General features: G+C 41.2%; 1 protein-coding gene across 4 annotated transcripts in view; it reads left to right on the forward strand.

Annotated features, from left to right (window-relative positions):
• The window catches only part of PPM1D (protein phosphatase, Mg2+/Mn2+ dependent 1D), a 79,382-nt gene extending 71,845 nt beyond the window's left edge, over nt 1–7,537 (forward strand). For all 4 annotated transcript variants that reach the window (XM_085860262.1, XM_085860261.1, XM_085860260.1 and 1 more), the window contains exon 6: nt 1,281–7,537. In XM_085860262.1, the coding sequence (XP_085716388.1) occupies nt 1,281–1,943 (663 nt within the window). In that variant the 3' untranslated portion in view covers nt 1,944–7,537. The remainder of the gene's footprint in view (nt 1–1,280) is intronic.
• Nucleotides 7,538–13,347: the final 5,810 nt, after the last annotated feature.

The raw sequence follows: 13,347 nt of genomic DNA on the forward strand, positions 1-13,347 counted from the left end.
GGCGTTCACAACCTATGCCCAATGATAGTCTAACGTATACATAGCACGCGGCAGCGTATCGCCTACGATCACGTGGCGTAGGCTATTCATAGGCTGCGGCTCGACGATTCAAATCTTAACCGCACTAGACATCGAAGTGAGAAGCCGCTGTCACACCTTGACGTTTTAGCCAGCGTATGCCGACGTATGAAAAATTTGCCGAACCAAGCTGGCACACGTCTAATACGTTATGGGTAAGTTTTGTATACGTTGATAGCATGCTCGCATACGTCGTAGTATGTTGGCATAGGCCGAGTACGTCAAAATTTTCAGCATGTTGAAAATTTCTCGACGTACTCGACGTATGACACACATTCCGCATATGCTGGCATAAGTTGTAGGCACGCTACGCGATTGTTGACACACGTCGACACGTGTTACTTGTACGTTACTCATAAGTCGAAACGCGTCAATGTAATGGTTAGTGTCAGTGTTCCAGACTCCCTGGTTTTTTAAATTTTTTCTTCGGTATGACGGTGATGTTGACACTTCGATTTCTAGTGCGATTATGATTTAAATCGTTGAGTGGCAGCCTATTAATTATATTATATTATATTATATTATAACCGCACTAGAAATCGAAGTGTTAAAATCACCGTCATACCGAAGAAAAAAAACAAACAAAAAAAAAAAAACCAGGGAGTCTGGAACACTGACGCTAACCATCATATTGACGTGTTTCGACTTATGAGTAACATGTGTCAACGATCGCGTAACGTGCCTACAACACGTTACTCATAGGTTATAAATTACTTCTGGGTACACTAAACATTACCTCGACGTGCTTCGACTTATGAGTAACTTGCAAGTAACGTGTGTCAACCATCGCGTAACGTGCCTACAACTTATGGCCAGCGTTATGCGGAACGTGTGAGTCATACGCTGGCATACGTCGGGAAATTTCGAGCATGGAAAATTTGTCTAACAGCTCGGCGAACTACGACGTATGCCAGCATGCTCTTAATGTATACAAACTTACCCATAACGTATTCGACGTGTGCCGGCGTTTTAGCCCAATTTTGCATATGTCAGGCATACGTTGGCTAAATCGTCAAGGTGTGACAGGGCCTTAAACCTCTAACGATGTGGAGAGAGGCGAGCGTAGTGAGCTAATCTCCGTGAGTAATGAAATAAATATAATATAGTACATTCACCGTTTACAAAACCCCACAGGCCCCTCAGTTTTCTGGGTGGAGATTTTGTACATGTCATGGCTTTCTCATGGGTGGCTTTTTTCACAGGACCTGGGACGAAACTGTGGAGATGAAGTGCATGAAGTTTGCCTCGCCCTATCCTTATGTGGAAATGAAGAACAACAAGCTACATGTTCAAGTATCCCTGCAGCACCAGCCCACAATCTGGAAGGATCCACCAGCAAACCCTCGCCGTCCGAGGTGGATAAATTGCTGCAGACTGCGCTGGATGTGAAGGTTCACCCTTTGGAAGTTAGTGGAGAGAAAGAGCAAGGAGATAGCACGTTGGATAGTGAGAGTGTTGATGGAGAGAAATTGTGTGTTAGTTTACTGGCTGGTTCATTGTCTGGACCTTCAAGAGTCTTTGGTAAGCTGCCAGTCCAGACATCGACGATGCAGACAAACTCTCAGTTTGACAGAAAGGACTTCACGCGTGGTTTCTCGCGGCATGGCCAGAAGGTTGACGAAGCCGGCTCGGCAGGGCCGAGAGACAATCGGGTGCTCAAGAGGAAGAAAGACTTTGAGAAAAGTGGAGAGGTATCCGCACCAGAAAACTCAGATCCAATCAAACTCAGGCTGTTGAGGAAAAGGCTTCGTATCATCAACTGCTCTGGTTCAAGGACGCCTCAAGGTCGTGAGGCCTTGCGGGGCCAGAATATACGGAGTCGGTTGCGAGGTGGGATGAGTTACAGATTATCCCTTGGTACTTAAGATGGATTGTTTTCTGATTGAACCATGATTGCTGCATGGAGTGTGATCAATGATGCAGATTGCTGGGGGGTTTTTTTATTTCCTTTTTTTTTTTTTGTGTTGAGATTTTGACAATTTGAACATCCGAGAATATCAGTGAAAGAAAAAAGAAAAAAAAAACGCACCCTTATCGTTTGGGATTTCTTTTCATTGATCACAATCGATATTACTGCAGGTGCAGTAATAGCTGCACCTGCAGTATTACTTTGGGTATTTTTGTATTGATTGTTTTTTTTTTTTTCACTCAAAAAGATTTGTTTTTCCTTTCCAAGTGCATAAACCATTATTTGTTGGTTTCATTGATGACACTTTTGGAAGAAGGTACACTTCTGCCTCTGAATTTTGTGGGAGAAATATGGAAGACATTTTTGTCTGAGTTTTAACTTTTTTTTCACATCTGCAGAAGCAAAGAACTCAATATCTCCAATGAATGTGAGAATCTTTAATTATTTGAAAACTTTTTTTGCCATCACAGCTATGCATCCACTGAGCAAAGCAATTTAATTTTTAAAGTCAGGCTGGGTGTGGAAGGGGGGGGGGGAAGTGAATGAGTTTGTGGTTGGAAAGCATCATGTGTGATACACAGGTAGGATTTGTGGAATGGTATCACCTGATGGCCTGCCCTTTTTTCCAATCCAGGCAAAAAACAGCTTTTTTTTTTTTTTTTTTTTTTTTTTTTTTTTAGAAAACTTTAAGTGTTTGTTTGAAGTGCCATATAAACTTAATTTAATGTGGATGTTTTGAATAACCAGTGACGTACGTGTATATATTCCTCATGAATGGTCTCTTTTGCCAAGATTTTGAGACTACACTTGTGGGCTCAGGCTGGCAGGACAGCCTCAAGGTAATGCAAACTCCATTGTGAGCTGTCTCGCCTGTTCAAATCTCAACCCAGCTATAAACTCTCATCCTGGTGTTTCACAGGCAGGGTGATTTATCAATGTGCTGTCTCAGATGGACGTTAAACTTGGTGTCTTGTCTGCCAGCATTAGTTGGTGGACGTTAAAGATCCCATGGTGTTCTTCATGAAAAATAGGCAAGGTACTGTGGCCTGCAAAAGTATTCACCCCCAACCCGCCCTCCCCTTCCAAAGTTTTCACATATTGATGCCAGCTGAGATTTCATGATGCTTCAAATCAAGCTCGATCGTCTTTCCAAACTACGACAGTGATTAAGCTAAAATAATGTAAAGTTGGATTACTTGAGAAAATCAGATGATTCTCAGGTCCATAAGTATTCAAACCCTTTGCTTAATTAACCATAAATCACTTCAGGAGCAAATTATTTGTTTGAAAGGTTACAAAATAAGTGTAATAGGTTTCAACGGTATATAATCAGTGGTTTAACTTCACAATTAAGCTCCCCCACTTATCTAAGTTCTAAGATGCAACTCACTTGGCAACCAACAAAGCAAATATGATCACAAAGGAGCTTTCCAACGAAGTCAGACAAAGTAGTGGAGAATCACCATTCAGGAGAAGGTTATAAGGATATTTCAACGGAACTCGTTATCCCTTTAAGTACAGTGAGATCCATCATCAAGAAGTGGAAGACGTATCATACCACCGAGACTCAACCCAGATCAGGTTGCCCATCCAAACTCAGCAAGTGGGCAAGCAGGAAACTGGTTCAGTATGTCACTGCAAATCAAACACTGATTTTGAAAGATTTCCAAGGCGATGTCTGAGATGGGGGCCAGTGTTCATCAATCGACAATATCTTGTTCCCTTCACAAAGCTGGCCTCTGGACAGGTGGCAAGAAAGAAGCCATAAATGAAAACGACACATCTAAAAGCTGGGATATAGTTTGTGAAAAATCATCTTAATGACACTGCAGGCACGTGGAGAATTTTTTTTTTTTGGTCAAACGAGACAAAAATGGATCTTTTTGGTCTAAATTCAAAGCATTACGTCTGGTTCTGTTCTCTTCTTGCATATGGCAGCTTGGCTGCAAGGTGGCTATCATTTTTGGAAGCACAGCTGTGCCCCTCTACCAGTACACTGGTACTCATTTCACCGCCCTCAGAGGTTGACAGGCTGAGTTAACCCCACCTGGTGCCAATTCAGTAGCTGACTGCTCAAACTCATTACCAAGATCCAAAGCCAACACCAGGCTCATGCTATGTCTGGTGCAAGTCTAACACTGTACATCACCCAGTCAACACCATCCTTACTGTCAAGCATGGTGTTGGCAACATCATGTTTTGGGGTTGCTTTTCATCAGCAGGGACTGGCATGCTTGTCAGGATAGAAGGGACAATGGATGGTGCAAAGTATAGTTGTGGCCAAAAATATCAGCATCCTTGCACTTTTTTCAAATAATGCACCATTTCTTTCAGCAAATTGTTGAAATTAAAAAAACTCTTTTGGTATGTGAAAATGTATTTCTTTGGCTTGAAGTATAACAAAAAAAGCTGAAAAAATGACAATCTTAGCATATTTCACACATCATAAAATGGTCTGGATAATATTATTGGCACCTTTTAGAAGTTGTTTGAAATAATTAGATTTCAAGCAGGTGATTCTCCTTTACATTGGAATTGAACTCACCTCTAGTGAGTGGCAGGTGCCTGCAATGTAAAAATCACTCATTCAACCAGTTTGAATAGAGAAAAGTAGTCATTCTGATTTGTGTCACTGTGTGTACTGCAATGGCCATGGACAAAAGAAAGAAAACTAGAAAATTGTATGACGTCAGACAGATTGTCACAAAGTTTGGACAATCACAAGGCTACAAGTCTATCTTTAGAGACCTTGATGTTCCTGTGTCCATCATACACAATGTTATTAGGAAGTTTAAGGCCCATGGCACTTTCGCCAACCTTCCTGGACATGGCTGCAAGAGAAAACGTGATCGAAGATTGCAGCGAAGGATTGTTGGAATGGTGGAGAAAGCACTTTGATCAATTGCCAAGCAGATTCATGCTGATCTTCAGACACAAGAGACGACAGTTTCAACTCGCACCATCCGTCGTCATCTTTATGAAAGGGGGTTCTATGGTAGGAGACCCAGGAGGACCCCACTGCTGAGAGAGACATAAGAAAGCTTGACTGGAGTTTGCCAAAACACACCTGAACAAGCAAAAATCTTTCTGGGAGAATGTCCTGTGGACAGATGAGACCAAATTAGAGCTTTTTTGGTGAAGCACATCATCTCTATGTTCACAGCATACAAAATGAAACCTTCAACGAAAACACCTTCCCCACACTGAAACATGGAGGAGGTTCAGTGATGTGAGGTTGCTGTGCTACCTCTGGTACTGGGTTGCCTTGAATGTGTGCATGGCATCATGAAATCAGATTACCAAGGTATTTTGGAGCGCAATGTTCAACCCAGTGTCAGAAAGCTTGGTCTCCAGCGAAGGTCATGGGTCTTGCAGCAGGACAATGACCCCAACCACACTTCAAAAAGCACCCAGGAATGGTTCAAGACAAAATGCTGGACTGTTCTGAAGTGGCTAGCAATGAGTCTCGATCTAAATCCCATTGAACACCTGTGGGGAGAGCTGAAAACAGCATTTGGGAGAAGGCACCCTTCAAGTCTGGGATAACTGGAGCAGTTTGCACAAGAAGAGTGGGCCAAACTGCCAGTTGAGAGGCGTAGAAAGTTCATTCATGGCTATCGGAAGTGCTTGACTGCAGTTATTTTGTCCAAAGGCTGTGATACCAAATACTGTCTTTTTGTCAATGCCATTTCTTTTCATTTTCTGATTCAAAATGAATATATTAAGTTCTGAATTGAAAAACGCAGGTTCTGTAATATAAACGGTGAAATAAAGAATTGTGGAGACAAAATACTTTTGTCAATTCCAACTTATTTTTCGAGAAAATTGTGTTGTTTGAAAAAAGTGCAAGGGTGCTAATATTTTTGGCCACAACTGTACAAGAGAATCCTTGATGAAAACCTGCTTGAGTCAGCTTTGAATCTGAAACTGGGTGGGAGATTCACATTTCAGCAGGCCAATGATCCGAAACACAAAGCTAAAGCCACAATGGAGTGGCTGAATAAGAAGAAAATAAATGTTCTTGAGTGGCCCAGTCAAAGTCCAGACCTGAACACAACTGAAAATTTATGGTGAGACTTGAAGATTGCAGTCCATCGACGATCCCCTTCAAACTTGGCAGAACTTGAGCGATTTTTCACATGAAGAATGGACAAAGATTTCACCATCTCGATGTGTGAAGCCGTTTGAGACCTACCCACAAAGACTCGTAGTGGTCATTGCTACAAAAGGTGCTTCCACCAAGTATTGACCTAAGGGTTGAATACTTTTGCAACCAGCGAATTTTGATTTGCATGTTTTTTTTTTCATGTATTCTTGGCATGTAACCTCCTTCAACTATAACAGTGTTTAGTTTAATCTCTTCAGTTATGAATTTAAAAAATTCATTTGGAAAAATTGTTTCTCCATAATTTGTAATTCATCTGAATGTGGCATTATTGGTAGGGGGTGAATACTTTTGCAGGCCACTGTATCACCACCACCCTGGCAAAATGACAAATTCCTGGTCTCATTTTTGGGAAGGCAAAGGGGAAAATAAATAAATAAATCATCGAGCAAAACACTTACTCAAACTTTTTCAGGAGCATCCTCACTCTGGAAAGAGTCGGGTACCTCATCATCATGTAATTATGAATGGATGATATCCGATAACACTGTCACAATGAGGCTGCACTGGTAGAACGGTGCAAAGACAACACACTATTTTTCAAGAGACTGGAAGCCCTCATTTTTCCATGATAACTCTTTCTCAGAGGATTCTGGTTTATTTTATCCCTTCTCCTCTCTCTGTTCGGCTCTTTCCTTTTTCTCATTTATTAAGAACTATCTGACCATATGACTGACTACCTCATGTATAATGGTAAGTACGCGTCCTTGATTTCCATGTCGGTTCCTTTGTATTTTGATAAAAAAATATTTGGATTTTAAGAGACAGAGGTGCTATTCATTTTTGGCTCTGACTCTTCCTGTCACCACTGATATGCAAGCAACACTTGCCTCCAGAAGAAGTGGTTACACTGCCCTGATGTCACCGGTATTTTAATACCTCTTAAATGAGATGATATGATACAGCACAACTGTGAGGAGCTGTCGGTTAGCACAGTGCCAAGTGCTTTCCTATTGAGCTGAATGCAAATGAGAAGAAACTTTGTTGGGAATTGAGGAAATGGTAGTTGGTCTTCAGTTCTAAGTTTTGCTGCTGAAACTTGCACTCTTGTATATTTATTGATTTTGATGGCTGACTTGCTGTGAATTGTCGGACAATCCGAAGTGGTTAAAAAAAAGAAAAAAAAATATGTGAACAATGCTCTCCTCCACGTCTGTCTTGCTTCCACCAGTAATCTACTTTGCATGTCACAAAGTGTTGGACTACTTGTCGACTGGACTTCACCGTGAGTGGATGCAATAATTTTATCTCTTGGAAAGGTGCTTGTTATTGGGGAAATGTATTTGCTAAATAATAATCTTTCTTGGACCTGGTTTGTTTTTTATTATTGCTTTTATATTCATAGATGTATAATGTGTTCATTAAATACAAAATGGCCAACACTTCTTACAATTTTTTTTTTGCTTTATTCTAAGCTGATGAGCTCTTAAGGTGTGAGAGGATGAAGTTGTCTCTGGGCCTATTACTTTCACATCACGGACATGGTGGTGGTATGTGTCTCCTGCCCCTTCTGTACTATCTCGCCCCAAGTTTCTTTCTATATGGTGAATGCACTCTGCCAGTGACCTCTTCTGGTGAAACCCACAAAATCCACTCTCAACTCGCTTCCATTCATTTCTTCCTCAAACCCACCCCCACTCCCACCTCCCATTTGAGAAACTAAATGCTTTAGCCTGTTCAATCTCGATCTGACCTCCACAGCTTCAAGACAGTAATGTACCACCATCTCAGGTCATGTTTTATATTGTAGAAGTATAAATCCAACTTCTTCATCTTTGTGAATAGCAACACATTGAAATAAATATATAAATGCTGCAATTGAAGGAATTTCATTTGAAATATAAATATTAATCCCGGATTACATTTACGCTTAATAAAACATATATCCGCTTTTAATAATAATGATTTGTTGTGGAGTAATTATATTGCTTTGTTTTCTCTTGTGTGCCTTTTAATTGTCGCTTTTACACAAATTAAATTCAGATGCCTGGGTTCTCTGCAAACGTATCTTGTCTTGCAAAATGCTCACCTTCACTCATTCATTCCTCTTTTTTTTTTTCCCACCTCTGGAACAAACTCCCACACTCTTCAATCCCATTCCTCCCTCCAGGTCTTCAAAACAGCTGTTCACCACCATCTCATGTCTTCCCCCATCCAAAATCTTGATATTTTCGACCACTGTTAATCCACCCCAAACTCACCTCGTTCAAATTCCATTTTCCTTCCTGAAAGTCCCGTTAGTACCATCTTGTTTACCCTGTGTACCCCTCCCCATCCCTTCCACAGATATCCTATCGTCTTTGTTTCCTACTTTTGTGCTTCCCTCTCCCGCTCCTCTTGTCTCATGCCTTGTTATATGTTTCTAGTTATATTTTATCACTGGTTAAATTTATTATCTTAGGCCTTGAGAAAGATGTTTGTGCCTTTTCTCTTTTGGATGAATTTTTTACGAGTTTATTCCTCCCCCAACCTAAAGACAAACCACAAGCAGTTCCTTATCTTGTTTTCCTCAATCGTCATTGCACCATTGTTTGCTTGAGTATATAAAAAGGACATTTTCTGGCACACTGAGAGGATTCCACCATTGCTGGAGTGCCTTCCTCCATACGTACACTATACTACCAGTCAAAAGTTTTAGAACACCCCCATTTTTCCAGTTTTTACTGAAATTTAAGCAGTTTGAGTCCAGTGAATAACTTGAAATGGTACAAAGCTAAGCGGTAAACTGCCAGAGGTTAAAAAAAAAGTTTAGGTTACCAAAAACTGAAAAATAATGTAAATTTCAGAGTTGTTAAAAAAGGCCCTTTACAGGGAACGAGTAATGGGTTAGCAACTGCAGCTGTTCTGCAGCAATGGAAGTAAATTAAGCCTTGAAAGTTGATGCAATCAATTCCTACAGGTGTCAACTTTTGTTGATTAGTTACAAACCCTCTGTCTCTATAAAAGCAGTGTTGGAACAGAATGTGTTGCTATACCCAATCAAGCATTATTTGGACAATATTGTACTGCAGGAAGTAGTATATTGCTATCATAATGATGAGAAAAAGACAATTACCAAAGGAAGACAGACAGACCATTATAGCCCTTAAAAGTGTAGGTCTTTCCTTTTTGGAGAAATTGCAAAAAAGCCAAGGTGTTAGTGAGTACAGTTTCCTACACCATCAAAAGGCACTTGGAAACTGGAGGAAACTCTGACAGGAAGAAGTCTGGCAGACCCAAAGCCACAACACAATCAGAAGACAAGTTTCTGAGTCAACAGCTTGCGTGATAGGCGGCTCACAGGACAGCAGCTTCAAGCACTGCTTAACACTGGTCGAAGTAAGGAAGTCTCAGTTTCAACTGTGAAGAGAAGACTTCGAGCTGCAGGTTTGACAGGTCGAGTGGCAGTAAGAAAGCCATTGCTAAGATGGCAAAATAAGAAAAAGAGGCTTGCCTGGGCCATGAAGCACCGCCAGTGGACTACTGAAAACTGGAAGAAGGTGTTATGGACCGATGAATCAAAATTTGAAATCTTCGGTTCGTCATGCAGGGTTTTTGTAGGCCGAGTCGGCGAAAGGATGATTCCTCAGTGTGTGACACCAACTGTCAAACATGGAGAAGGAAGCATAATGATCTGGGGCTCTTTTACTGGATCTAGAGTCAGCGACTTGCACAGAGTGACTGGCACCCTGAACCAAAAGGGCGACCACAGCATTGTGCAGCGCCATGCAATACCCTCTGGTCTACGCCTAGTTGGTCAGGGGTTCATCCTTCAACAAGATAACGACCCAAAAAACATACCTCCAGGCGATGTTAGAACTACCTTTGAAGAAAAGACCAAGACGGTAGGTTCAAATCATGGAATGGCCAGCACAGTCTCCAGACTTAAACCCTATCGAGCTGGTTTGGGATGAACTGGACAGAAGGGTGAAAGCAAAACAACCTACAAGTGCAACACATTTGTGGGAACCTCTGCAACAGTGTTGGGAAGAACTTTCCAAACGATATTTGATTTCCATTGCAGAAAGAATGCCACGAGTATGTTCAGCTGTTATATCTGCAAAAGGTGGCTACTTTGATGAGTCAAAAATTTCGATTAAATTTTGTTCAACAAAACTATTCCATGATTTCTTTTTTATCTGCAATTAGTTTGAGAGCTAGGTGGATCTTAATCATAAAGTTGAGTACAAAAGGTTTGAATTTTTAATTATTTTGCAATTGGCCGACCAATGAAGGAATCGGGCATCTTTATCGCAGTCCTGGGGTTTGGTCCTTGGGGGTCCCAAAATAAGACCCCAAAATCCATTTTAATAAAAAAAATTGAGTACAACATTTGCTTCAAGTCAGTTTCATTTGGATGACCCCTCAAAGTATAACGATGCAACTTAAGACGCAAAATTCTCTGGGGTTACTAATTAAGACGCATACGAATTAGGAACCAATTAATGATTTATTCACACTTTTGAGTACATTCAAAATTATTTTTACATATGGTCATTTAGTCACTCCTGACATATCAACAACTTAAGACGTGATTTTTCCTGGGGTTTACAGATAAGACGGGGGGGGGGGGGGCGTTTGGACCCAGAGGGGTGTCTGGACGCCGAAAATCGAATTTATAAAAAAAAATGGAGTACATCAATTATGATTGGAGCTATGGATAAAACACTTCTCCCAGTGAACCAAAATGTAACTTTAGACACAAAATTGTCTGGGGTTACTAATTAAGACGAATACTAATTGCAGATCCATTTTAATGATTTATTCACACTTTGAGTCCATTCAAAATTCTCTTTGCATATGGTCATTTTATTACTCCTGACATATTGACAACTTCAGACATTTCTCCTAGGGTTTGCAGAAAGACAGGGGCCTTTTAAAAGAACAGTCCGCGGTATTTTGAAGTGACGTTCAGATTAAAGACAATTTCGTGCTGATTCCAAATATATTTTCGTTTATTTTGTAACACTAATATTTACGGAGGAAATGTCAATTAAAGTTTTGCAATCTATGGAGGTCAGTTTGAACCATTTTGAATATTACTGGACACTGACGACATAACATGAAAAATACTCAAACCGTGTCCCAATTGCTACCAATGTACCCCAGATACAAATATTAATTTGGTTTTAGAAAACAACCCGATAGTAAATGTTGGAAATGGCCCAGGGAAGGCTTTAGAAATGACTCGGACTTAGCGTGACGTCATCATGCCCAGGAATAATCTACGTGGCCGAAACTGACCTTACAAAATAAACACAAATATATTTGCAATCAGCATGAAATCCTGCATAATCTGAATGTCACTTCAAAACATCCCTGACTGTTCTTTTAACCCTGAGGGGTATCTACATTGAATGACTTATTGAAACAAAGATCAAGGTATGTCAATGCATACAAAACATTTATTGCAAACGATTCAAGGTAAGTGTTGATACAATCACTTACAGAAATTAAAACATTACAGAAATTGACCAGTCCAATGAAACCAAATCCAAATGTCTTAATTCTCTTATCGACAAGTGTTGATACAATCACTTACAGATATTACAAGATTACAGTAATTGATCAGTCCAATCAAACCAAATCCAAATGTCCTAATAAGGACTGTGATCATCTCACTCGTAATAATCATCGCTGTCTTCATCGGTGACTCCATTTCCATTGGCAAAGGATCATGATCTTCATCGACATCGTCATCCATATCACCATCGCCCTGAGTATCGTCAACATTGTAATTTGCCTCTGTCTGAACCTGTATCGCTGGAATGAGTGTAGGGGCAGCTGTTCTCCATCGAACCAAACAACACGAACTTCGGCATCGACATTTTCCCATCTGTTTGGAGGTGTTTTGTCCAGGTATTGTTGATGAGCACTTCCCCACAGTTTAGCAACAAATGCACTCCTATCGATGTGCGGAGCTAGTTCCGCTTCACACGGTGGAATGGCGCTGCCTGAAATGCTTTTGAGCTTGTCGAATGGATGCCCGGCATTTGACTTTCGATTTGTAGGTTTTGTCGACCACGTTGAAGCGGTGTTTGTTGAGTGGAACAATTTTCCGTCCTCCATACAAGACACAGACAAAATCTTGCAAGACTTTGGTGATTTCCTCTGTTGGGACAACGTGGCTCATTGAAACGAAAGCTTTCTGGAACTTGTCACTTTTTGCTACAATCTCATATGGCCTGCTCTTTCCTTTTCTGGCAAAGGAAGAAGTATAGTCACAGCCAGTGAATGCGTGTAGTGCAGGAAGTGCGGCGCACATCTCATGTCCTATAGTAGCAGCAATCTTGGTTACATTTACATAACGAAGATTGCTGTGTCCTCTGGTACCAACCTCCATCCAGACAATGGATGACACACGATGAAGATGGTGCAAGAGCAACACAAGATTGTCGGTCTGAAGCTCTTATAACAATGTCTCCAGGTGTGGACTTGTCGGCCTCAATCATGTGAAGGATTACTCTACTGTCGGCCTCGGAATGATTACAGCTTAGAGATGGGACTGATTCAGCGTGCACTGCTCCATCTTCTACGAGGTATCGAGTGCACTCTCTCATCACTCCCAAATACACCCCCTGTCCAGTAGAAGTTCCGTGTAGAAGTTGCTCGACCAATTCTTCTCCAGAAAGACGGGTAACTCGTTTGAAGGACTCCCTCTCTAGCAGTTTCCTGAAGCTTGTGTCTCTTTTTTGCCGAGGTCCTTCGATAACTCGCTCTCCTCCCACAACAGCTGATCTGCGCTCTCGCTCACAATCCTTGATAGAGGGTCTTTCATAAGTATAGAAGTTGATATCGATTCTCTGTGAACGATATGCCAAACTGGTAATCAAAATGTTTCGTGACAAATCCCCATAGGTCACAGGCTGATCCGGCGACATACGTTGCAACAGGAAGTTGCCGTCTGATATGGGTACCGACGAAAGCTGGGCTGCCATGGTCACTAAGCCGTTGAAGGCGAAGCTCACATAGGTACAGTAGAACTAGACGGCCTCCAGAATACCGATGTCTTAGAGCCTAGGCCTACTGCGGAAGGTGAACATAGAGAAGGTGACAGTGTAGGCCTACCCGCATCTACTTACGAAACTGAAACTAACCACGACATTGAGGGCGAACAGTTGGACAGTAATGTAGTCTTCGAAAGTGAATGTCCCGACAGTATATTTGTAACTGTAATAAAAAGAAAATTGTCAAACAAAATCAATCCAGGAATTCT

Source organism: Eptatretus burgeri, chromosome 16 (assembly GCF_056783735.1).
Source record: "Eptatretus burgeri isolate ZD-2024b chromosome 16, Ebu_testis_v1, whole genome shotgun sequence".
Taxonomy (NCBI): domain Eukaryota; kingdom Metazoa; phylum Chordata; class Myxini; order Myxiniformes; family Myxinidae; genus Eptatretus; species Eptatretus burgeri.